This window comes from Silene latifolia, chromosome 1, assembly GCF_048544455.1.
Source record: "Silene latifolia isolate original U9 population chromosome 1, ASM4854445v1, whole genome shotgun sequence".
NCBI classification, from domain to species: Eukaryota; Viridiplantae; Streptophyta; class Magnoliopsida; order Caryophyllales; family Caryophyllaceae; genus Silene; species Silene latifolia.
The window spans coordinates 188,550,553-188,576,419 of NC_133526.1; the positions used below are offsets into that span (position 1 = coordinate 188,550,553).

A 25,867-nucleotide genomic window follows, 5' to 3' on the forward strand; every position below is an offset into this window, starting at 1 on the left:
TGATGATCAAGTTTATTTTGAAAAGGCGTTACATGATGAGTATGTGTTGGCGCTTCACATGGCCATGGTTCGAAACCATGGGTTTAAACAAGGGGATGAAATTGGGATATTTTACGATGCTAAGAATGAGATTTTTTATTTTAAGTTTTTTCATTAAGGTGATCCTTAGATTTTAGAATGCTGTATTTTTTCTTCAATTTTACATGGTATATTGATAAAGTTCCGTCTAAGACCATCTTGGGCTATTGTATTGAGACCGTTACCACCAACCCAACACAAACACCACAAGCCTGTTTTAATGTCGTATTGCAATGTACGTTATTATGTTTTCAATATTTCTCAAAATTCTTAACTACAATTCAATAATTTTCATTACATTTGGCTTGCAAGTCACGGAGTAACAACGGTAAGATAAGCTGTAACAACGGACAACGGTAAGATAAGCTGAAGCCATAAAGGTTTTTGAACATATTTTTAGGCACGCACCCTTATGGAGAGCTTTTATTTTGAAAAAGCGGTACAAGGGCCTTTTTATTTTGAAAAGGCGGTAGAAGGGGATGAGTTTGGGATATTTTACGATTTTAAGCATGAGATTTTAGAATAGTGTATTTGATGGACAATTTTATTTCTTTAACTTTTAAATAGTTGAGTAGAATTTTATTTCTTTTTTGTAACAATGTTATTGTTGATACTTACGATCGAGTTCCTCCATCTCGGACGATCGTTAACACTAACCCAACACCGACACCATAAGATAACGTGTTTAATAAAGCCGTCCGACACCATAAGCCTATTTAGTGTCGATGATGGAATAACGTGTTTAATAAAGCCGTCCCAAGTGTATCTCACGATCTACAACCACATTTCTTACCATCTAGAACCACATTTCTTGTTGGTTTTTTTGGCATACCGTATCATATATTAAACAACCTACTTTCTTGAATGACTTCTTAACTACGGACAAAATCGAAGCATTTTATAATCCAAGAAACTTAAAATATCACGCACCAAATCGTCAAGAGACGAAAGACATGATCGATGAAATCTCGATTCCCTGTTTCACAACCAACTCGTAAACATGACCAAAATTGGATCAATTGTTGTCCATTTTCAATCAATCTGAGTACTCGTAAAACAGCCATAATTCGGGGAGGACTATAAAATTCTCATGGTTATAATAATTAATAAACCATTAACTTCAACACCCTTGGGCCACGTCGTTTACCTTCGTGGCCTAGGTGTCAATTTCTCGTGGCTAAGTGTCATTTCCCGTGGCTAAGCTATTTATCTTGGGTGTGTACTTGTAGTAGTGCTTTGTGTTATTGTATTATGATATATAGGCATATAGCTCTATACGCTTAGGTATGTAATAACTACTCCCTTTGCTCTAATTATTAATTGCTTTTTTATTGTTGGTGAGAGGTACTCTAATCAGAGGCAAGCAATTCAAATGATTGAAACGGAGGGAGTAACATTTATTCATGTTGATAGGTATCAACTATAGATGGGGTTTATTCAATTAAACTTCATTTAAGATTGCCTTTAATCAGCTTGAAATTAAAGGCAATTACGTAGCTATATCTTATTTTTATAGCACGTAATTAACTAGGTAGCGCCTAGGCCGGGGCAAGTTTCAGCCAAGATGATAATAATGCAGATTTCGGTTAAGTATACATCATAAATATTAGGGACTAGAGAGATATTATAGCCATAAAAATTACTCTAACAAAACTCCCAATTTTTTAATACAATTTCTTGACATACTTTAAAATAGCAAAATGAGATAATATCACCTTGGCGGACTACATTTAAAAGGTCGTATAAGAATGTACACTTTACATTAATTGGTTAGCTAAATGTACATTTTAGTCATGTCTATAGCTCAAGTCTAAATCAATGAAACTAAATATGCATAACTAATAAGATATTATATGGCCTGTGATCATGATTGATTAAGAAAAGCAATTAACTAGAGAAATAATTTTTGTTGCGGAATCGACACTTGCTATCTTTTTTAAGAATGTACTATTATTTGTTCGTTTGCTCTTCAACAACTTTAGTACAAATGTAGAATGTTAATGTTTGTTGCATTATTCCATTATTTGAGGCTACTATACTCCTAGTGCGCAAACAACTACTTCATATATACGTGTATTTGATTGACGAACAAATAAATTAAAATTCGTACCAATTACCTAAGAGGAAACGAGTCGAGGACAAACGATATGTTCAAAACTTCAATGTACCTACGACTCTACGAGTATATGTGAAGTAATTAACGTAACCCTGATAATATTTGGTCCATTAATGTGTTGATCTTTAAAGATCAGGGCTTACAGACGAACATTATAGGATTTCCACCTATGGAATAGAAAATCGATTTCAAGTGAACCATAATCGGAAATTGATTAAAGACAAAAGAAAATTCCGTTCATTGTATAATGTATAGTATAATGTGTACCTTCCACCTATATGTGTGATGTATTATTATGTACTATCAACAAAGTCTACAAATTTTACTTACCAAAAAAGAAAATTAAAAAAAAAATCCTAAAGAAAAAATGAAATTATAGTTTTACGTAAGAGAATAATTCACACGTAGACGAAACGAGGAGTAAAAATGAAATGAATATTTAGTATGAATAATCGCGTAAGCGAGAAGGGATGATACCATGTCTAAGATTAATGGAGTTTGATTTTTCGAGGTTTAATTTAGCTCGAAATTTGGCAATGAAGTCCTCAGCTTTGATGTTAACATCAGGACTTGGACTAAATAATGGTACTGGTTTACTGCTTTCATCTTCAGAAGTTGAATAATTATTGCATGTAGTAGTACTGTTGTTGTTCTTGCTCTCAATCTTGACATAATCCCCTTGCTTAACGAAACGCCACGGTTTCATCTTAAACGGTGGCGGTGGTGGAGGTGGCGGAATTGTCCTCATTGGTGACTCACCACCGCCGCCGGATTTATCATCATCCATGGTGGTAAAGCTAAGAATTTTATTAATTGGCTTTTTTGGTGTTGATGGTGGGTTGACTTTAGTTGGTTTGACTTTTTTTTGAGGTTTGGGTTTTTTGGCGAAGAGGTGGTTGATTACAGAGTGCGGCGAAGGCAGAGGTGGTGGTTGCGGAGGTGGTGGTGGTGGCGGAAATTCAGGTGTGGACTTTGAACGGTATATTGATGATGTGGCCTTAGGTGGTTCAGTTAAATTTTCCAAGTTTTCACAACTTCTTCTCTTGTGTTTCCCCTTCTTTGATTGATAATAAAACGGGCTAAAGAAATCCTTGTTCTCTGAATAATGACCCATTACTACGGGCCGAGAACGTTGTCGGAATGATGGTGGCGGAGGTGGTGGGGGCGGCGGCGGTGGGGGTGGTGCAACCTTCTTTGGTTTTGGTTGCCTAACTGTTGAATTTTTCCACTTGTACCTTCCATGACCAATTGTCTCAAATGTTTGAATGGTTTTCTTTTTATTTGGAATCGATGAATGACCTCGCCTAGGCAGTGATGGTGGCGGAGGAGGTGGCGTTGGCGGTGAAGGCCAGAAATACGACGTTGAGGGTGGTGGTGACGGTGGAGTTCTTGATTCATATGCAACCTCAATATCTTTAGTCTCTTCAACTTGATTACTAGTACTAACTTGACTATCAAATCTCTGAAACTTGAGATTATCGACACGAGTATCGTCATTAAACCGCCATTTATTATCGTTAATCGACCAATTTGACTCTTGTCTAAGATCAGGATATGAAGAACTATTTCTTCTTAACCTTAATACACTCTCTAAATCACCAAAATTATTGTATTGCATCTTTTCAGGATATTCATCTTTCTTAGTAGGACTACTTACAGGGGTAGAATCGTCATCTTTCCGACTAAGAAACCCACATACAATAGCAAAGATCACTAGTAGAACATTAAGTGAGCTCCAACTTCTCTTTACTAGACTCGGGTTAAACAATTGTCGTGAAAGCGACACAACTGAAGGGATGACAATGGCTAGGAATATGACCGCCGTTACCATCAATATTATGACAAGAACTCCTGTGTTGAGGAACATAGACGACACACGACGCTGGTGACGGTGCTGGTGCTGGTGCTGGTGTTGGTCGACTTGGCGGAGCCAGAAAGGAGGAGGGTCTTCATCATCTTGTTCCATAATATGCTTTGATGAAGATGTGAAAAATGGAAATGTTTGTGTTTTTTTTCTTAAGGGTTGCTTGTGTATGTTATTAAGGAAAGTAATTAAGACTTAATTAAGGATGGGGGCACCCTTGTTGGAATGGTGCCCCAAATGTGATGGGTTGGTTTGGTTAGAAAGTTTATATGAACTTGTATGTTTATATATAGATTTTGCTTTGCTTGTGGACAATCGATTAAGCTATAAATGATTGAGAACACTTAACATGAAATCGGGATGGAATAAACAAGTTAACAATACATGTGTCTTAAAGAGTGGATTAATGGACTTTTATACCATCACTAATTATGCAATTAATGTTGTGTTAGAAATACCATTTTATCTGTCGAGGACAAATATTCTCTATATTTTTAAAATATTTATTCACTTCATTATATTTTTATTGTCCTAATTTGATCACAAAAAACCATATTTAAGTAAAAAATGATGAAATACCATAAATGTCCCTTGACCAATAAAATTAAATAAAAAATGTAAATCCATTATTGATAATATGAATCGCCCTAAGTGTCAATATTTTTTACGTACACAAAGTCGATTATGTAAATATTAATGTATAACTATCGAAATCATGATAAATCATTAGTGTGAAATAATATGCTTTCATTATACAAACGACGGAGTAATAGATTTTGGAATTGACGGCAATCTCATTTTCCTAAATATAATATGTTATGCATACCATATTTCTTCAAAAAAAAAACCTATTATATCTCTGTTCTCTGTCCTTTTGGACTTAACTTTTTTCAGTAGAAAAAAATAGTTTAGACTTTAGAGTTTAGAGAATAATATTTGTGGGAAGATTAGTGGAGAAAATAGACATAGATCGCATGTTTTATGGAGAAATACGCGGTTAGAAGATTGATTAAAGGAACAAATAGGTTGTTAATTTGTTATAGTGGTAACTTAATATTTATGATAATCCATTATTATGGCTGTCTTTCACTTCATTTATTTGATTTGTTGTGAATTTTCTGCACCAGAAGTGTATATGTTACACTTCCAGCCGCAATGACTTGGGCATTTTGCAATAGCAACTTCCTGTCTACGTATTATTACCCTTATGACGTGCGATATGTGCGTAGTTCATAAACTACGAAAGCAAACCGCGTACTAGAATTGTCTGACTAATTATTGTATAAGATTGTGTATTATTGAGTAAGACGGTTTTTTTTATACGGAAGTATATAAAAACACTTGTTTATTGATAATAATAAATAATTGTTTAATAACTAGGGAGTATGCACATTTTAACACGATCTCATTCTATAATTTGTGCTCTTTCTAAATGCAGTAAAGAACTAAATCATCTGTTTAAAAAGTAATTACAAACTACTCGTAATAATTTGATACAGTATACCGTACAAGAGTACAATATGTGGGAGGATCGATTTTAGGTGAATTTTAAGTACTCTATTTATTTATTTCATTTCCATACTTTTGTTCAAGCGTATGAAAGGAGAAATATTTTAACACGATACCGGGTTACTTCAAATTCAAGTAACTCAAAAATTCGAAATAATTCCCCCACAAAAATCGAATAGAGATAGAGACACTTGTGTTTGAAACTTGAAAGGAATGTAGATTACAAGTTACAACCAATTTGAAATGATTATAACATACTGATATGAACCAAAAGTATTGACTTAAAAGCTCTAATCTATTTTACTTCGCCTACGGTTTTTTTTTTTTTTCAAATTCTCCTCACATATTCCGGAAAATGGTACAAGTAATTTTACTAACAATAGGTCTTGGTATAGACGGGTGGGGCGAACAGACGGATAAAGACCTCTAATAAAATGGGTAGGGGGACAAGGTGGGGCACCCCCCATATGCTTTCCACTTTATGGCAAATGAGTATTTTGTGAGGAAAAATGGTATCCGTCTATACGTATAGACGGATAGTGTCCATCTATAATGAGAATTTGTGTTTTACTAAATGTAAATCAAACTGTTGTAACATTTTTAACTTATGGAATATTCTTTAAAATAATATCTTTTACGGATAATTTCTCATTTTCTTCAAATAATCGAATGTCCGAAGTCGCCTTCGTCCCCAAGTAATGGCTAATAAAAAACACAAAATGTACAACTCATTTGTCAAGACGACCAATTCTCTATCTATTGCAAGATTTTGAAGCATCACAATTCACAAGCCATAAAGTCTTCATTATACATGGAGTGTAATAGATAGCAATCCGTCTCATTGTAGACGGACACTATCCCTTTAAAGCTGTAGATGGATAATGTCCCTCTCACAAAATGCAAGTGGGAGGGTAAGTGGAGGTATTCATTTTCCACCCACTTGCATTATCCATTTTCATTTTGTGAGAGAGACAGTATCCGTCTACAGCTTTAGATGGATATTGTCCGTCTAAAATGAGAATTTGTGAATAGTTTATTTGTAAGAAAAATATTGTGTGTTTGGTTGGATAACTGAATTCATGCAACTCCGTGAACTTCCTTTTTCTTCTCTATGAAGAGTATAACGTGGGAATATAACAATCATTAATTTATTTGTATGATGATTTTCTCAATAATTAAGGGATTAACAATACAAGTTTTTGACCAATCTCAATCATTTATGTTCATGTCCATAAGAAAACTTTTTTTTCGACGGCTTTGTAATCTTTTGAATCTAAGAAATGAATAAATGAGAAGGTTTCGGAATTGTGGACTTGTAAATAGTTACAAATAACAAAGTCTCCCTCATTTTGAAAACGTAAACAATCCAATGGAACAAAGGAAGTACATTAGTAATAAAACCGTTTTAACCGTAGTTTTCTTGTACTACATTTAAGTTCAAAGATACGAAGTATCTTAAAAAGTCGGGTGATTTCAGAAGCCATAAGCCGCCCCATCATACCTAGTATCTACCCTTTCGCTTCCTCTTGTTTGCAGTTTCGAACTTCAGCGGAGTAGGAAGAGTTGCTATGGCCACCCCGCCACGATTCCTAATCTTGCATCCCAAATTTAAAAGATAGGGTCTCAAGCTTACAGCAGACATCTTCAAATCCTTGGCAATATCTGTGAAGTCGCTCTCAAATTCGTCAATATGTAGGGTCAGAACCAACACATAGCTCAGCATGGCCTCAATCTTATCGTCTGATATTCTATTTTTAACCGGGTCAAGAAACATTTTTGTGAACTTTTGCAAGAGCATGCTCGGAATCTTTGTGTGTTTTGCAGATTCGAACCCTTCAAGAGAATTTTTATTCTTGAAGTTAACGAGATGGGTTATATATGTCAGGATACCAGCAACCTTTGTCTTCTCTTCTTCATCCTAGAAATGTCAACGATAAAATTACATTAAAAAAAATCAAAATTTGTATCAAGGAAAAACTGGAATAAAATGCATACAAGAGGAAGACTTGTATAAGCGTCTCTCAGCGGAGACCACCTCAAATACTCGCTGAACCTATATTAGGTTGGCCTCGGACAAAATTTGTGCAACTCACAGGCTTTCTGTAAAAAAACCTACGGATTATTTGATATTACTGCCCAGTATTTGTCAAAGTTTCTGATTACGGCTGAAAAATGCATCGTGCAATATTTTTATGTCAGTGGAGGAAAACTTGTGGATGTCCTTCCAGTGATTAAAGTATGGGAGCGGGGATACCAAATTGTCGAAGAAGCAACTGAACTTTGCGTGCCACAAACAATTTTAATCAGACAAAACATTCTATGAACTTACCTCGAGCAACACGACTTTGTGACTTCTGTTGCAAACAAACCTAGGGTATACATCAGGTTTCAGCTCTTCCCCGGCTTGTAGCAAATGCAATATGTCATTTATATAACCCAACTCTCCACTTAGAATAATTTTATTCAATGGATAAGCGCTTTGTGGTGTGTTAGCATTAACATCATGCGGGGGAAGATTGGGATTGGTGTTATTGCTGGCACTCTCAATGGCCGCCTTGTCAACAGGGGCGTGCTGCAAAATCTGGTTCATCTCCTGCTTCGACTCAGGGTTATCCAGTTTCTCTAACTGCAGTTTTTTTCTTTGCTGCATCACAAACATAAAATCCCAAATGGGTTCTTAAATTAGGTCCATAATTTTTCAAGCATTCTACTCCTAGTCGTCTCTAATTTCTATTATAAGTACCATTGTATTAAATCTGAGTTCAAGTCGGAATCTGTTCTCCCAGAATGAACTCAGTAAATAACACCTCAAAATGAGGTAGTGGCAAACTGGCAACCTTCAATACTTTAGTAACTCGGTTGTGATGCGTAGTTGCAGTCGATATTTAATATTATGAATTACAACTACGTTAATCATATATCCCCCACAGTGCAAGAAAAACAGACCTAAACTGTACGACATGGCTACTATCCGAATGACATGGGACATACATCAGGAATCTAAACATGAAAGTTACAAGTGCTAGGTCAAGGTCACATTAGACAGAATGTTGGAACTGCAGTGATAAGTAAAAACAGACCTGCGATAATGCTGCTTTCGTGCCAAACGCGGCAGTAATTTTGCCCATTCTCTGTTTCACCTCATCAAGGGAGAGTTCCTTTGCTGGAGTTGCAGGTTCCTCGGTCGACTTATCTGCTTTTCTCACCTTTGGTTCTAATCTGAATACCTAAAAAAATGTCATCGGCTGTTTTAGAATTTGAGGAGTAAAATGCACACATCAAGTGCTTTTCAAGATAATGCATCAACACTCGATAAAATCCCAGACACCCATGTACTAACATTCGATAAAAATGTCTACATTCACTCCAACAACAAACGTTTCTCTTTCTAATATCTTCGTATCTATCTCAAACTCAGATTGATAGGACGCATACATTCAAAACAACTCAAAAGATCTATCTCAACACCCTTTTTGACATGCAATACCTTGCTATAATCAACAAATAAAAGATAATAAAAGGATATGCAAAAATACAAATCACTACTCCAGTCTCTACAATTGCTTCGCCTCCCTAAAAACTCACAATTATCTACTCCCACATATATCAGCCAAGAAAAATGTCATCCAGCTGAACCAACAAGGCAACAAAGTTCATTACTTTCTTATCCGATTTGTTTCACACAAAATACATAGCATTGTATACCCATTTTCTTCAACTTAAAACCAACAAATTTCAATACTTTTTTCTAACCCAGCTATCAAAGTACCCAATACAGCAACAACAACCCAATCAGTACTGGAACCAGGATTCTAGTTTTTGGGACGGAAAATTTTAGGGCACGAACTATAATGCAATATTGCAATAACCTAAAACAGAAAAAAAAAATCTAAAACTTCAACCCAATATTTCAACTTCTTCTCAATCCACTTGACAACCACCCCTGCTAGCCAGCCTGGCGGCCTTGCCCCTAGTTCCGCCGCTTAACCCAATGGATTAAGGGATCCTGTAAACTGTTTACTCAAATGACCACTACTTCACAATAACCCTCTAGTTCCGCCAATGAACCCAATACATTGAGTCGATATACACAACTAAATTATATCAGAGGACTGCTAATTCACTACCCTGTAGTTCCGCCACTGAACCCAACACATTGAGTCAAATATACACAACTTTATATCCAGAATTACATCAAATGACGGCTACTTCCCAACAAAAAGAAGCGGGACTAGTGGTAATAAATAATAAAGCAGGTTCACGCATCTACTCTTTACTCACATGATGCTCCCAAGGCACAATCCTATACTTTCCGACTTTCCGTTCATCCAACTGCTGCATAACATAGACGTATTTGCATCCTTTACCAAACAAGCTACAAAATTTTTACATGTTTCATAGGCTAAACAAAAACAAAACTAAGACTAGTATTTGAATATTTTGAACAATCCACATGAAACCAAACTAAGATTGGTAGGACTTATACATTTGAAACAACTCGAAAGATCTATCTCAACTCCCATTCTGATGTGCAATACCTTGCTATAATCAACAAATAAACGATAAAAGCATATGCAACAATATAAATCACTACTCCAATCTTTTGAGCAAACACAACTGCTTGGTCCGCTAAAAAAACACAATTCCCTACTCCCACATTCATCAGCCACTAAAAATGTCATCCAGCTGAAACAACAGGGCAAAAAAGTCCATTACTTTCTTATCAGATACATTTCACACAAACGACATATAATGATACCCTATTTCCTTCAACTTAAACCAAACAAATTTCAATACTTCTTTTTGACCCAAATATCAAAGTACCCAATACAACAACAATAACCCAATCAGTTCCGGAACCAGGATTTCTAGTTTTTGGGACGAAAATTTCAGGGCGTGAACTACTAATGCAATAACCTACAACAACAACAACAACAACATCAGAGCCTTAATCCCAAAATGATTTGGGGTCGGCTGACATGAATCATCCTTTCGAACCGTCCATGGGTGAACGCACGCCTCAAAATGCGAATAAAAAAGGGGAAGATAAAAAACAAAAGGGAGAACGAAAATGTAATGGAAAGTCAAGGTGAACTTAGGGGTTTTAAAATCGAATTCCGTCTTTCTTTTATAAAAACTTAAAATTTAAATCGAGAGAAAAGATTAAAACGATTTTTAAAAACCGAAATAGAGTTAAGGATCCGGAATGAACCAGGTAAAATCTATAAGAAAGTGGTTGTTGAAAAAGTGTGTAATAAAGGTGAGAAAAATAAATAAATTAATTTCTTTAAATTAAATAAATAAATAAAAACACTAAATCTGTCAAAAAACATCAAATACTAAAAATCCACATGTATCCTTTCCCTCCATTGTGCCCTCTCCGTCACCTACTCTCCTCAAGCCCCAGAACTCTCATATCGTGCTCTATCACTCTCAACCATGTCTGTCTCGGTCTTCCCTCGCCTCTAGGGACCTTTTCTCGTTCTCCAAGTCTCACCGCCTCCTAACCGGTGCGTCCATAGGTCTCCTTCTCACATGGCCAAACCATCTTAGTCGGTTTTCCATCATCTTGTCCTCTATTGGCGCCACTTTAACCTTTTCCCTAATCACCTCATTCCTTAACCGATCTTTCCTTGTATGTCCGCACATCCACCTCAACATGCGCATCTCCGCCACACTCATCTTTTGAATGTGACAATGTTTCACGCCCAACACTCGGAGCGTAAAGTAAAAGCGAGCCTAATTGCCGTGCGATAAAATTTTCCCTTTAATCTTTGGGGCATATCTTTATCGCATAGAAACCCTGAAGCACTCTTCCATTTCAACCATCCCGCTTTAATTCTTGAGCCACATCTCCGTCTAACTCCCCATCTTTTTGAATAATAGATCCTAGATATCGAAGAAATCCGACCCCTCAACAACATTCCCATCGAAAATAATACTCCCCGCCTCTGTCGATCTCAACCCCGCCACCTTAGTGAACGGACACCTCAAATACTCGGTCTTACTCGCTTTGAACCCACGAGTCTCTAAAGTCCGCCTCCACAATTCCAACTTTCTCTCCACCCCCTCTTTTGTCTCATCAATCAACACAATATCATCAACAAACATCATACACCAAGGGATGTCGTCCTGAATATCCCTTGTCAACTCATCCATAACTATAGCAAAGAGAAAAGGACTAAGTGCGGAACCTTGATGCACCCAGATGGTAATAGGAAATTCTTCCGTTCTCCCAACATTAGTGCGAACACTTGCACTAGCCCCTCATACATGTCCTTTATGAGGTCAATATATTTTCGCGACACACCCTTTCTCGCCAAAGCCCACCAAAGTACTTCTCTTGGTACCCTATCATATGCCTTTTCCAAGTCAATAAAAACCATATGCAAATCCTTCTTCTTGTCCTGATGGTATTCCATCAATTGTCTCATGATAAAAATCGCATCCATAGTCGATCTCCCGGGCATAAATCCAAATTGGTTTTCCGAGATGTCTACATATCTCCTAAGCCTTTGCTCGATTACCCGCTCCCATAACTTCATTGTATGACTCATAAGTTTAATTCCCCGATAATTGGAACACTCTTGGACATCACCTTTGTTCTTGTACAAAGGGACAAGAGTGCTTTTCCTCCAAGCCGATGGCATCTTGTTGCTCCTCCAAATCTTGTTGAAGAGCATGGTTACCCATTCAATCCCTTTCTCTCTGAAGCACCTCCAAACTTCTATGGGTATACCATCCGGTCCCTCAGCTTTCTTTGACCCCATCTTCCTTAACGCCTTTCTAACTTCACTCTTTTGTATTCTACGCACAAATTCCCGATTAACCATGCTTGGTGTTACCTCTACATCCCCAAAACCTTGTTCCTGATGTCCATTGAATAAATTATCAAAGTAAGAACTCCATCTAGCCTTTATCTCGTTATCCTGAACCAGAACCTTGTCGTCCATATCTTTCACACACCTAACTCTCCCAATATCTCTCGTCTTTCGGTCTCTTATGCGAGCCAGTTTATAGATATCCTTCTCTCCTTCTCTCGTGTCCAACCTGGCATACACTTCTTGGTTAACTTTTGCCCTCGCATCCCGTACGGCCTTTTTAGCGGCTCGTCTAGCCTCCTTGTACTTTTCAAAGTTCTCATCACTCATGCATTTCCCCAAAACCTTATAGCATTCACGTTTAGTCTTTATCGCTTGTCTCACCACATCGTTCCACCAAGATGTGTCCTTACTTGATGGTCTATTCCCTTTAGATTCCCCTAATACCTCCCTCGCCAACTCCTTTACAACATGCTCCAATTTATCCCACGTTGCATCAATATCTTTCTCCTCACAATCCGACCAAATATCGCTACTTCCAACCTTATCCAAAAACGCTTGTTGGTTTCCCCCTTGTAGCTTCCACCACTTGATCCGTGCCTCACCGATTATCTTTCTCTTCCTCAAGTCTCTCTTACCCCGAAAATCAAGAACCACTAGTCTATGTTGTGTTGCGGCACTTTCCCCGGGTATGACCTTGCAATCGGTGTACTCTTTCCTCCACACATTCCTTACCAAAAGGAAGTCAATTTGACTAGCATTACCTCCACTTCTATAAGTCACCAAATGAGAATGTCTTTTCTCGAACCAAGTGTTCATTATACCCAAGTCATATGCTAAAGCAAAATCCAATATGTCACTTCTCGCTTCATTTCTCTCCCCGAACCCAAAACCCCATGAATGTTCTCGAAGCCAACTCGACTAGTACCCACATGCCCATTGAGGTCACCACCAATGATCAATTCTCTCCAATAGGGACTCGTTCTACAACCTCTTCCAAATCTTCCGGAAGGCTCGTCGAAAAGAAGCATCCAAACCTACTTGGGGTGCGTAAGCACTTATAACCGTCACCACCTCATCCCCGACTACAAGCTTAATACTCATAATCCTATCACTCTTTCTCGATACTTCTACCACATCATCAATGTAATCTTTATCAATGACAATACCCACTCCATTACGACTTTTGTCTTTACCCGTGTACCAAAGCTTATAACCCCAAGGCGCTATCACCCTTGCTTTATCTCCGACCCACTTTGTCTCTTGTAGACACACTATATGCACTCTCCTCCTTTTCATAACCTCCCCTACCTCAGCTAATCTCCCTTGTCAAAGAGCCAACATTCCAAGTACCAAACCGTAACCTACTACCCTTCCTAAAGTCATGTCCTGATTTCTTTACCCGCTCTTGACCATGCTTCCTAGATCCAAACCTATTTGACACCACACCCATACTTCGAGGTGGCGCGCCGCTTTTGGGCGACGACCTAACAACCCTTGCATATTTTTCACTACACCCGGGTCTAGAAGATGTAGCGCACCCTTGCCTATTTGACACCACCCCCAGATTTAAAGATGGCGCGTCGCTTCCGGGCGACGACCTAGCAACCCTCACATACTTATCACTACACCCGGGTCTAAGAAGTGCAGCGCGTCGCTTCTGAGGAGACGCCCCAACGATGTTACTAATGCAATAACCTACATCGGGAAAAAATCTAAAACTTCAACTGAATATTTAAACTTCTTTCACAATCCACGAGGCAACAATCCCTGCTAACCCCCTAGTTGCACCACTGAAACAATGCATTGAGGGATCCTGTAAACTGTTTACTCACGTGATGCTCCCACAAGTGTCAATATGAAACATTTATACTTTTTATCAATATTGTCAGGACGAAAAATTTCAGGGGGCATACTAGTAATGCAACAAGGGAAACGAGAAGAAAAATCGAAAACTTCCAGCTTAAAATTTCATCTTTTTCACAATCCACTAGGCGACCACCCCTATAACCCAATATTTCAACTTCTTCTCAATCCACTTGACAACCCAATACATTGAGTCAAATATACACAACCTTATATCAAGAATAACATCAAATGACCGCTAATTCACTACCCTCTAGTTCCACCACTAAACCCAATACATTGAATCAAATATACACAACACAACCTTATATCAAGAATAAGGTCAAATTACCGCTAATTCACTACCCTCTAGTTCGGCCACTAAACCCAGTGCACTGAGTCAAATATACACAGACATCAAATGACCGCTAATTCACTGCCATCTAGTTCGGCCACTAAACCCAATACATTGAGTCAAATATACACAACCATATACCAAAAACTACATAAAATAACAGCTACTTGACAATAATAAGAAGCGCAACGCAATTAGTAATAATAATTAATAGATACCTTGCCAGAAGCAATAGGAATAAAAGTAATAGTACGAGAAAGTTTATCAACAACAGCAAGACGATTAACACCTAATCTACCAGCAGCAGCTTCACCAGAATAATTAGTACCAACATAATCAACTTTAGAATTAAATGGTTTAACAACAAGTTCAAGTCTTCTTGGCTTCTTTGTATTCCTTAATGTTGTGATTATTGGTGGATTTGATGATGATGATTGATTAGTGGTAATTGGATCAACCCCAGATGGGAAATAACCTATAATTGGTGGTGTTTTTGTTTGTTCTTCGTTGATTACTTGGATTGTTGTTTCAAGTTTGTGGCTTTTTGGTTTTTTCTTTTTGTGGGTGTTTGGTGTTTGAGTTTCCATGGCTGCCGATGGTGAGATGGGTGGGTTGAGGTTTGTGAAGATGGGTAAAAATGGTGGCTTTAATTCTTTAAACCCTATACAGAAAAGGTAAGAGGAAGGGAGATTGTGTGTGGGCTTTTGTGGGTTCGAGTTTATGAGGAAGTAGAAGAGTAGATTCGGGTGTGGGTGGGTGCCTCGGTGGGTTTAAGACTTGGCAAAATGATTCGACTCGATATCTAAATTAAGAGCTGAAAATTTATTTGGTTTTATATGACTCTCTCAGAATCTAAATTGTTGAAAAGTGGTCGTTATTACTGAATAACTTGATAATAGTCGATCCTAAATGACTTGAATGTGAATGACCTGATCTAACCAAAACAATTTTGAACTAGAAAATAAACCGCCTTGAACAGACTCGAACTCGATCAAGTTGAGTCATATGTTAGGTCTAGCTATCAAGCCCATATGAGTTCGATTGTGTGTGGTGGGTTTGAGTGTAGGAGGAGGGAGAAGAGTTGATTTGGATGTTGGTGGGTGGTATTAAATCTATACAGGTTAGGTTTAGCTTTGTCAAGTTTATCAAAGTTGATGGGGTAAGACGAAAGTATGGTAGAATAGGTCGCAGTCTCGTAAATGTGAATTAGGTTTTTCTATATTGTTGTGATTTATTTATTGATATACATGACAAAAAAAAAGTGAAATACACTAACTAGAGAAGCAATTTTAGAAACTGCGGTGAAATTAAGGATTTGAGCGGGTTAGCAAGGGTGATTAGCTGACCGCTCTCTAAAGCATTGAAATCATTTAAAATATATGTTTAGTCGGTTTAGACGTTTCGTTTTTTCAGTTTCCTTTGTTCTTTTAATAGTTTTTTTTTAACAATTATACCTGACTAACTGGCGAATCCTTAATTTGTCACTAAATATAACTGTGACTGTGTAAGTCTGTGACTAACCATTATCATTTCTTTTAAGCTTATCAAGTCACTTGTTTTCACCTTCGGCATCCTATAAGAATAAGAGTTAGTTCAGATAGTAAAAGCTTTTTACTCCGATTCGACCATGGAATTAGGGGTTTAATTCATACCCACAATATAGTACGCTTATTTAAAAAAAAAAAAAACAGCTTCATTATCCTATGCCCCTATATGATACTCTTTCGTTTCAATTAATAGACATTCATATTTGAAATTTGCATTATAAATTTAAACTATTGACCAAAATGAAATGGGTATTTGAGCTTGGGAAGCACCAATTTAGGGTGGTGTCATTTTGTTGCAAAACACCCCCTACTCCACTAGTCAACCAATAATTCAATCTTTTACTCCACACATTGCAATAATCCATCAATAAATCCACTAATCTTTTCAGAAGACAACTTTTGAACAACTAGTCTACCTCTCTCACTCATCCACCCTCTATCTCTCTCTACAAAATCTCCCCAAATTTCTCTCAAAGTTCCAATCTTTTCAATCTCTCAGGCAAGTCTCCAAATACCCATATGTACCTGCATTTTTGTACTCATTGTTTTCCCCCACCTTTGTATAATCGTAAATTATAGAATAAGACCGTCTCATGAAGTAATTCCCTATGTATACGTAGTTCATTTCCTCAATTACTTTCCTATACATACATGAGTTCAATTCCATTTTCATAAATTAGTTCATTTTTAGTTGATTCCAACCCAGTTTGTAGTTTAAATCAACTTAATAGATATAAAGTTCCTATCTTTTTTGCTTGTTTTTGATTTTTGTTTAGTGGGTTGCGTATTATTTGATGAAATATTGAGCTGATTACTAGGTTAGATGTTTAATTAGGTTAATTTATAATTAAAAGGAGGGTTTTTTATGAACCCTTTTTACTATTGCTTTGATTGTGTACATTGCAGGCATATGTATTGATGTTACTATGCAAGATTTTGAAGATTATGTGTAAACTTTGGAGTGTGAGATAGAAGTGAGCTTAAATCATTAACATTTCTGATTGTGTTTTAGTGGTTGAATTTTGTAGATGATTTGATTTGATGTGTTGATTTCCGGCAGCGTATTAGTTTGATATCAGTCTGCGAAATCGTTCTACAACTGAGGATGGAACAAAGTATGCTGCTTTTCATTTGATACTAAGTTTGGTTTGCAGAATTTGCACTTTATGCTTCCCATTTGCCTTGATTTGAAAATTATTGAATTATGGGCAATTGTTTGTATTCCGTATTACGCAATCCGTATTGAATTAGGTTTTAGGTAGTCATTTGAGGTAATGGTATGGACAACTTGCTCACATATTGGGAAGACTGTAAAGAGAAATGTGGTAATAGAGTTGCTATATTTCTCTGTTGTAAATTCCACGGGTAGGGGGCGAGGAAACCATGTGTAGAGAAGTGAGATTGCCAAAAATGAGTGAGATCGCTGATTAACCATGTGTAGAGAAGTGAGATCGCCAAAAACCTTTATGTGCATCATTGCAAAGTTGCGAGGTAATAAACTGTGGGTATGCAAAGTTGAGAGTGAGATCGCCTAGTTCAACTATTGAAAGCATAGAATGTAAAGGATTGATTACATTTGAAAATATCATATTATCATAAATACGCGCTTGATGAACTTTCTTAACAAATTGCAGTGTGGTAGATGATACGTCATGAAGCTATGTGTTTCATGGGTCTTGTCTCCTTTAAGTGTAGTTCATTGTTCTTGGATTGTAAATATTAGTTTTGCTTGTAGCAGGTTACACTGGAGATCAAAAGGAATGTGTACGGGAGTACACTCTCATTGAAGATGCAGATGACTCTTTATTGGGATTGTATGATAAGCCACTTCCATGCTTTGGTTGTGGAATTGGCTGGTTCTCGTGAGTTTCTGTCTTTCTTCTATTCTTACTTGCTTACACCCTGGCCTTCTCTCGTAAATCCTAACACAGATACATTAAACTTTGCAGTTTTCTTCTTGGCTTCGCTCTTCCGTTGATGTGGTACTATGCAACAATCCTCTACTTCAGAAATTACTACCAGAGAGATCCTAGGGAACGGACTGGATTGGCAGCTTGTGCAATCGCTGTAAGTACTTATACATATATAGTGTCATTATCCACATGAGAATCAAAATGTTACTGGCAATTTCTGTACACAAGATGATTCACAATTTCGTAATTATGTGATACTTTTGAAATTTGATTTATGATCAAAGGAGCGGCGTCTATTGGTGTAGGATCGGGCTTTCGCCTATTGTCCAAGATTCCCCCAACCCCCTGTGGGAGTCTGAAGTTCTTAAAACTCAAGACCTTTTCTCTGTATGAATGAGAACTACGTTGCCGAGCTCTTAAGTATTTCGAAAACAACTACTCTCATCTCATTCAACAGATTCTTTACTTTTAATTAAAATATTCCTCACAAAAAATTAAAAACGTAAATAACCTGTTGAATGGGAGGGAGTATCTCTTTTCTTCATAAGCTGGCCTTCTGAATAAATCTGAGAGTCGCTACTAAGCTAAAGGGAGCTCATTCAGGCAAGTTTGATGCTGGTGGCTTTAGTTGATGTAACTTGGGTTGATTAACAAAGCCTTTAGAGTGCTATTTGAATCGAGCATGTGCAACTCGCATGAACTTGATGCCAAATTTTTTTATCAAATGATATCCAAGTACATTTTAATATTTCCTTTGTGTTATCATAAAATTCCTTCTGTCTTTTTGCAGGCTCTGGGTTTTTCTATTGTGGTGCTGATAGTCGCGGCTGTTCTTCTGCTCTAGTACTCCTGGCTGCCATTTTTACACTGACGAAATGCTCTACTTCTTCAAAATTAACATGAATAGCTCCATGTATATAAACTACATACTATCAATATGATGCTCCCTAATTTTAGCCCGAGGTAGCCTAACTCAGATGGTTGTGATGCATATTTACCCGTTGAAAGTCTGGTTCAAGCAATGTTATGCAAAACAATTACTCCGCATATGAATATGGTTCTCTTGGTTGTTGAAGAACGCACAATTGTTGATCTCAAGTACTTTTGATAGTTCTATCTTTCCTTCAGCTCCCCTTAGTGTTACACCATGTATCACATTACGGACCGATGACGGTTACTTGGTATTGTTTGTTGGTGTACTGTTATTTTTGTCTTTCTGTATTCGGAATGTACTTGGGCCATTCTATATGAAGCATCGTACATTCACAATGATTTCAAGTTAAACTGACACGACTCGTGATAATAAGAATAAAAATGCGGTATTAGTCATGGTAGTGGTTATGAAGCAATACTGAAATACTCTGTATATAGAATCACAAAACCTGTATTTTAGCCAAGAATCTAGAATCAATCTATATCTAAAAAATAAAAAAAATCAAAGTTTGTGTCCTAAAATTATCAAAAAGATAGCCCTGTTTTCCCCTTTTCTCTCTTTACCCATCATTCAAAAACTCAAATCCACATTCCATCAATTCTCTGTTGCATGCTTTTGCATGCAACCCAGATTTTTTTTCCCTTGGATTATTATTCAAGGTAAAGAAAACATATTAAAAATAAATAAAAAAAACCCTTAATTTTTTTAAAGAAAAAGAAAGAAATTAACATTTTGGGTGAACAATGGGTGTAAGCACTTGTGTTTTAGGATGTTTAAACACTTTTACCCTATGCCTTTCCTTACCCATCCTTTTAGCAGGATTTCTCCTCCGAATAACCGCGAATTCCCCTTGTGACCCTATAATGTACAAACCTCTCCTCGCCATTGGACTTTCTTTACTCATCGTTTCTCTCATCGGCTTGCTTGGTGCGTGTTGTCGAGTGAGCATCTTCCAATGGTTGTATTTGTTCACATTGTTCATCTTAATTATTGGTTTACTGGCATTGTTAAGTGTTAGCGGGGTCTTAATTAAGGGTGGCGGAAAAGGCAACGACGTCATGGGGGGAGTTAAGGAGTATGAACTTCCAATGTTCTCAAATTGGTTGAAGAAAAACTTTGTTAGTGATGATCATTGGGAAGATGTTGTGAATTGTTTGGTTCACCATGATGCTTGTGGAAAGATCAGTACTTTTAGGACCCTCATGGATTTTGTGACATACAAGAAATCTAAATTGACTTCCATGGAGGTATTTAACTGTTTTCTTTTTATAGTCTAATTCAATTTCTCCGTCGTGATCCAAAATCGATCATTGCGTCCTGAACTCAATATAATGCCATACATACAAGTATACAACCCTGGTTAAAAATCTCGGTACCAGTGGTAGTCGCGGTATAATCGGTCCTTAATCAGTCGTCGCAGATGAATCACGGTAATTCTTGGTGATTTCGCGGGCGATATCTCGTATCGGTAAATTGAAAAACCGATACAACTCGGCCAATACATCAGGCTACAGCCAATATAGTAATATTGCCTCGAATGCAGTAACAGTAATTTTTAAAACCTTTTATAACTCGATCGTGTCATGATCTCAATGCCTAGAATTGAGCTCATAACTGTAGCAAATTTTTCCGATTGTAACTAATCGTGCCAATTCTGCAATTGTTCATAATGCGGTCTGCAACAGATGGGGTGCTGCAAACCACCAGTGCATTGTGGATATGAGTATAAAAGTAACACGCGCTGGGAAGTCCCGGAACAAGGGTTGGCATCACAAGATGCAGACTGCAAAGCTTGGAGCAATGACCCTGATAAATTATGCTACAATTGTGAAACATGCAAGGGGGGTTATCTAGCTTTCTTCGTCAAAGGCTGGAAAAAAATTACCGCCCTCAATACTGCTCTTCTTGTTATTCTCTTTTTCGTCTTCATCATTGCTGCTTGCGCCCTCCGATAATACCAAGTAATTACTTGGCGGCGAATTTATGTGGTGCTAAATGGTGTCTTTCTTTTTCTTTTAACTATTGAGGGGTTTAATATTTCCTGTTTTCTAAATGTTTGGGGGTAAAATATGTATTTCCAGATAGGGGTGGGCATAATCCGGTCCGGACCGGAAAAATGGACCGGTCCGGACCGGAATCTAGTGGACCGGAACCGGAATTAAAAATTCCGGTCCGGTCTCCGGTCCACCATTTTCCAAGATTCGGTTTCGGTCGGTCGTCCGGGACGGTATTTTCGGTCCGGACGGTTTGGACCGAATGCCCGGAATTATTGTTATTTGCATTTTTTCTTAAAATTGTATTTTTATTCGGTCCAATCCGGTCCAACGGTCGATCGGTCAATGGACCGGAATTTTTGGACCGAATTTGAAAAAGTGGGTAATTCGGTCCAACCGGTCGGTCGGTCTTGGACCGAATTTTTCTAGTCGGTCGGTCGAATTTTGTAATCCGGTCCGGTCCCGGTCCATGAATTTTGTCGATTCCGGTTCCGGTCCAAACCGGTTCCGGTCCGGTCCGGTCCGGTTTTGGACCGGTGCCCACCCCTATTTCCAGAACATATGATATATAATACATAAAAAGGGAAAAAAAAATCTCTATTTCAAATTGTCTCAAGCAAACTGTATATATGATCAATACCAACCGGTTATCGAGAAGCCCAAAATTTCGAGTTTAACAAGAACAAGATGGGGGTAATCAATTCAAACAGAGTATCCAACATGAACAGACAAGTCATTACCAAGAAATCGCTAGTCTCAAAAACTCGACAAACAAAAGGTCTTACCTAGGATGATATCTCAGGTGTCGGTTGAGGTTTCAACGGAAAATTGCACTACAGTAGTACAAGCCCAAGCTCAGAAGGCTTCATGGGTTGCCTTAAGCGATAGTTGTAAAGATAGTAATGAAGCTTGCCATCACCAGGGCCGAATTTCAGCTCCTTGAGAAACGATTCATTCTCCATAATGTCCAAGGCATTGAAAACGTCGTAGTCTTTCTTTTTTGCTATTATAAGAGCATCGTTCATTAATTGAATCAACGGAGTTATTGTAGCCACATTGTAGTAAGAATAAGCAGCCTTTAGATTTGTGTGATTTGGGTTGCCAAGAATAGTGGATGGCAGCGTATAAAAGCTGCAAAAATCAGTGATCTCATGGGTCACACGACTTTCGACAACAAACCCATCGACAACATCTTCTTTAGGGAGAAGCCAATGTTCAACATCGTCATCGTTAAAGTCAGGTGCAACAATAAACTGGTTCAGATAACCTCTCAGTAGCCGGGTTACAGCGGGAACATCACGAAGCTCCATCTTCCTGAACCCGGGCGTAACTGGTGAGTCTGGCAGCTTGTAGAGCTTGATAGTGCGGCTCATCGTCATCCTAGGACCAAGCCTTGAAAAACCGACATCAATCAGCTTCTTCGGGTTAAGAGACCTATGCCAATATTGGCAAGTGGCTACAGGTGTCGGAATAACTATCCCTGCAGTATACGCAGCTTGCCAAATATTTTCTAAATGAACCCTTCTAGTCACCTCCTTTATCATTACAGGAGCTAGCCTTTTCGACCTAAGCTTCTTATGAACACACAAGAAGTTAACCTCAGCCATTAAAACAACTTCACCCCGAACCCTAATCTTAGCCGGAACACCTGTAATAAAGGCCACAAGCTTTTTCGAGGTTTTGACCCGCACCCCAATATGCCAACTCTTGTAATGCCCAGGTGGCCGAAGAGCCCATTGCAAGAACTCCTTCGAATAATTGAACCTAAACATGTTCTCATCATCCTCAACATAGTTATTGGCAAGTAGACTGTAAACCTCGGCACACATCCCCTCAGTCTCCATATCACAAGTGATCCACTCATATGGACCAGGCAAGTTATACGGCTCTTGCTTAACTTCCGACAACGGTGTAGGCTGCTCAATGGGACCCTCAGGCAAACTGCCATCCCCAATGTCCTTGAATTGCCCTACTGGTTGGGTCTCCCAAAACTTATGTCGATTCTCAATAGCAAGAGACTCCTGCATCCTTCTTGCAATCGCTTCCATGCTAGTTTCACTTATCCTACTTGCTACATTCTCGTCTGAATTCGAGTCTCCAGTTACAGCTGACTCACTTGCAGGCAACTTATTGTCCTCCATTAGCCCCAAAACTTAGTCGGACAATCTCCTGAAAAACCGTCTCACATTAGAACATTGTAAGACAGACCCTAAACCCAACTTCCTATTACCATCATATACAATTAACTAATATTGGACATTGGTTGGTTTTACAATAAAAGACCGTCTTTCACAAGTTTTTGTGCTAATTCTTCTAAAACTTGCTTAATAAACTATATTAACAAGAATCAAATCACAATTTCACAAAAACCAAAATCAATTTCAAGAGATTCCTGCTTTATCCTAGCTATCGCTTCCATGCTAGTTTCACTTAGCCTAGTTGCTATATTCTCAACTGAATTCGAGTCTCCAGTTACAACTGACTCACTTGCAGGCAACTTACTAATTACTATCCTCCATTAGTCCCAAACTTTAGTCTGACAACCTCCTGAAAGACCGTATGAAGTTATATCGGTTGGTCTTACGATAACAGACCGTCTTTTACAGGTTTTTGTGCTACCCATATACCCAATTTCCCATTATCACCGCATTATTAAATAATATCGGTTGGTCTTACGATAACAGACCGTCTTTTACAGGTTTTTGTGCTACCCATATACCCAATTTCCCATTATCACCGCATTATTAAATAATATCGGTTGGTCTTACGATAAAAGACGGTCATTTACAAGCATTTGTGCTAATTCTTCTAAAACTTGCTTAATAAACTAAATTAACAAGAAATCAAATCACAATCTCAGAAAAATCAACATCAACAAAGAACCCAGATTAAAGAAAACAAAAAGCAAACAACATCAAAGTGATAATCAAGGGATTTAAACAGATGGGGCAAATTCATATTAGCTGATTATAAAGATCACAAATTATGATAAACCCTAATGATTAGAATTGAAAAATGAGTACTGAATTAATAAAAAAGATGAGAAAGAGATGATTATAAATTTATAATTACCTGAAGAAGGATTAGAGGAGCTGAGTAAGGAAGAGATCCAGTAAGAAAGGTGGTGGCTTGGTGAATGAAGAGGGAGACTGAAAAATTCTTGAGAGAGTTGAGTGTTGTTATTTTGTGGGTTTTGGCCTTTGGGGATCAATCAATTTGGACCAACATCTTAACATTGACCAAAATGGGTAGCAATTGTTTTTTTTTTTTTTTTTTTTTTTTTTTTTTTGACAACAATGAACTTTATAGAAATAAAACCGGTCTATAGGGTACAATTAAAGTACAAACAAAGGGGTATTAGGAACCCCAAAACCACTTGAGGCCCAACTAAAAGAAGAAACATAACGCGTAGTTGCAACTGAAGAAAAAAGACGAGTTTTCTTGAACGGTGGATTGAAGTGGGCGTCAAACTCAATTAAGTGGGCATCCTTCCGCTTCATCCTCGTAATAGTAGCATTATTGCGGGTGTACCTACAAAAAGAAGCTGAAATCCTGGAAGAAGTCAGTGATGAATCCCTCGGAAAGGTAGAAACATGACCCTTTCGAGCTTTAGCGCGGCAGTACACATTGTGTCTCTCTATGTTAAGTGAGTAATCCCTGACAGCAGCAAACTTAAAGTGGACTAACGAGATCTTAGAAGCATAGGGTGAAGACGAATTAAGGCGTGTCCTCTTGTCAACCTGTAAAATGGCCTCCTCCTTGACCAACTCAACACATACAGTTTGTAAAGCGAAGTTTGCCTGTGTTTCAATCACCAACCGTAACTCTCTCGATTATGTGCTGCTTTCTCTCTTTTATGAAATCTATGTTCTGTTTTCTGATTTCTTTGCTTTGCTTTTAATTACTGTTTTCATAACTGTTTCTGGGTTGCTTTAAGTTCTATTTGGTTGACGCGTTACGTGGTTGCTTAGCTATGACATCGTCTCCAAGTTTTCCTTCCATTTCTGCCACAAACTTTCTTGATTATTTTGTTTTATTTCATGGTGGCGATAAGTTGTCGGACGAGGAAATTGGTTTTATGAAAGTTTCTACCCAGGTTGTTTCCCCTTTCTCTCAAATTCAAGTGCTTAAAGAATTAGGTAATAACCTTTTCCGACAAAATCAGTTTGGTCAGGCGGGTGGCTGTTACGACACCGCGTGTCGTTTACTTTATTCGTCTCTTAAAGATAAATTTGAGTTTGATTTAAACACAATCATATCTCTTGCTGTTTCTTTGTGTTTAAATTTAGCAGCTTGTGCTAATAAGCTCCAAGGTTTTGAGGAAGCTTTGATCTATTGTTCTATGGTTTTAAATTTTTTCCCCCGTAATGCTAAAGCTCTTTTTCGGAAAGCCGTGGCCCTTAAAAAACTGAACAGGTTTTCAGAGGCTCGAACTGCTTTGGAAGAGGCTCGCTTGGTTGAACCTCATAATAAGGATATTAGTCAAGAACTAGAAGTTGTTTGTCAGTCACAAGCAATAAACAAAAATGGTAAGCGGGTTATTGATGCTTCTTTGGATACAAATGATGTTCGAGTAGGGAAAATGTTAGTGTCTCCGTTTCAAAGTCGAGAAGTTGTTCCTCCTCTCCATTGTAAAGAAGTTGATGGTGGGGAGCTAATGGCCGATGCTGTAAGTTTTGCATCGTCACAGTTGGACTCCAGTAGTGCAATGAAAGGACAGCAGCAACAACCGTGTCCTGAGTCGTCTGCTGACCGTGTCCCCTTTGCCTCACCAGAGGCGCATATGGATTTCGCGAGTAGTAGTCTACCTGATGAAACCTTGACTGATTCAGAGGTCAGTCAATTTCCCTCCCCAACTGACTCAAAATCACCACAGCTACGCTTCTCCAAC

The 25,867-nt window shown here is 38.0% G+C and overlaps 5 protein-coding genes across 8 annotated transcripts; 2 read left to right on the forward strand and 3 right to left on the reverse strand.

The window, feature by feature from the left end:
* Nucleotides 1-2,633: 2,633 nt before the first annotated feature.
* LOC141589529 (uncharacterized) lies at nt 2,634-4,291 on the reverse strand. Its single transcript, XM_074410271.1, has one exon. It carries the CDS (start codon nt 4,158-4,160, stop codon nt 2,634-2,636), a length of 1,527 nt encoding a protein of 508 aa, XP_074266372.1. The 5' UTR covers nt 4,161-4,291.
* A 2,560-nt stretch (nt 4,292-6,851) lies between these two features.
* Nucleotides 6,852-15,321, reverse strand: LOC141613788 (uncharacterized). Its single transcript, XM_074432533.1, has 4 exons — nt 14,807-15,321; nt 8,648-8,794; nt 7,897-8,211; nt 6,852-7,485 (listed from the first exon to the last, which is right to left on the reverse strand). Exons 1-4 carry the CDS (start codon nt 15,173-15,175, stop codon nt 7,069-7,071), a joined length of 1,248 nt encoding a protein of 415 aa, XP_074288634.1. The 5' UTR covers nt 15,176-15,321; the 3' UTR covers nt 6,852-7,068.
* A 1,116-nt stretch (nt 15,322-16,437) lies between these two features.
* On the forward strand, nt 16,438-19,317 carry LOC141613771 (large ribosomal subunit protein eL20z-like). Of its 4 annotated transcripts, none has more exons than XM_074432518.1 (6): nt 16,548-16,634; nt 17,042-17,109; nt 17,196-17,250; nt 17,871-17,997; nt 18,085-18,202; nt 18,839-19,317. In XM_074432518.1, the coding sequence occupies exons 3-6, from the start codon at nt 17,241-17,243 to the stop codon at nt 18,890-18,892; spliced, it is 309 nt and encodes a 102-aa protein (XP_074288619.1). In that variant the 5' UTR covers nt 16,548-16,634; nt 17,042-17,109; nt 17,196-17,240; the 3' UTR covers nt 18,893-19,317. The 4 variants fall into 4 exon arrangements, with proteins under 4 accessions (XP_074288625.1, XP_074288616.1, XP_074288619.1 ...); XM_074432527.1 differs by having other exon boundaries at nt 17,874-17,997; XM_074432524.1 differs by lacking the exon at nt 17,042-17,109 and having other exon boundaries at nt 16,438-16,634; nt 17,164-17,250; nt 17,874-17,997.
* Nucleotides 19,318-19,562: 245 nt separating this feature from the next.
* Nucleotides 19,563-21,050, forward strand: LOC141613794 (tetraspanin-7-like). The gene is made up of 2 exons (XM_074432540.1): nt 19,563-20,229; nt 20,668-21,050. The coding sequence occupies exons 1-2, from the start codon at nt 19,726-19,728 to the stop codon at nt 20,935-20,937; spliced, it is 774 nt and encodes a 257-aa protein (XP_074288641.1). The 5' UTR covers nt 19,563-19,725; the 3' UTR covers nt 20,938-21,050.
* A 537-nt stretch (nt 21,051-21,587) lies between these two features.
* On the reverse strand, nt 21,588-24,243 carry LOC141613798 (glycylpeptide N-tetradecanoyltransferase 1-like). Its single transcript, XM_074432545.1, has 2 exons — nt 24,049-24,243; nt 21,588-23,145 (listed from the first exon to the last, which is right to left on the reverse strand). The coding sequence occupies exon 2, from the start codon at nt 23,115-23,117 to the stop codon at nt 21,810-21,812; it is 1,308 nt and encodes a 435-aa protein (XP_074288646.1). The 5' UTR covers nt 23,118-23,145; nt 24,049-24,243; the 3' UTR covers nt 21,588-21,809.
* Nucleotides 24,244-25,867: the final 1,624 nt, after the last annotated feature.

Coding starts and splice junctions, on each gene's coding strand:
- LOC141613788 (XM_074432533.1), bottom strand. CDS start 15,175: ATGGAAACTCAAACACCAAACACCCACAAAAAGAAAAAACCAAAAAGC. Junction 8,795..14,806: donor TTCCTATTGCTTCTGGCAAG/GTATCTATTAAT, acceptor ACATTTTTTTAG/GTATTCAGATTAGAACCAAA. Junction 7,486..7,896: donor ACAAAGTCGTGTTGCTCGAG/GTAAGTTCATAG, acceptor TGACATTTCTAG/GATGAAGAAGAGAAGACAAA.
- LOC141613794 (XM_074432540.1), top strand. CDS start 19,726: ATGGGTGTAAGCACTTGTGTTTTAGGATGTTTAAACACTTTTACCCTA. Junction 20,230..20,667: donor CTAAATTGACTTCCATGGAG/GTATTTAACTGT, acceptor GGTCTGCAACAG/ATGGGGTGCTGCAAACCACC.
- LOC141613798 (XM_074432545.1), bottom strand. CDS start 23,117: ATGGAGGACAATAAGTTGCCTGCAAGTGAGTCAGCTGTAACTGGAGAC.
- LOC141613771 (XM_074432515.1), top strand. Junction 17,998..18,084: donor TGTGGAATTGGCTGGTTCTC/GTGAGTTTCTGT, acceptor TAAACTTTGCAG/TTTTCTTCTTGGCTTCGCTC. Junction 18,203..18,838: donor TGGCAGCTTGTGCAATCGCT/GTAAGTACTTAT, acceptor GTCTTTTTGCAG/GCTCTGGGTTTTTCTATTGT.
- LOC141589529 (XM_074410271.1), bottom strand. CDS start 4,160: ATGGAACAAGATGATGAAGACCCTCCTCCTTTCTGGCTCCGCCAAGTC.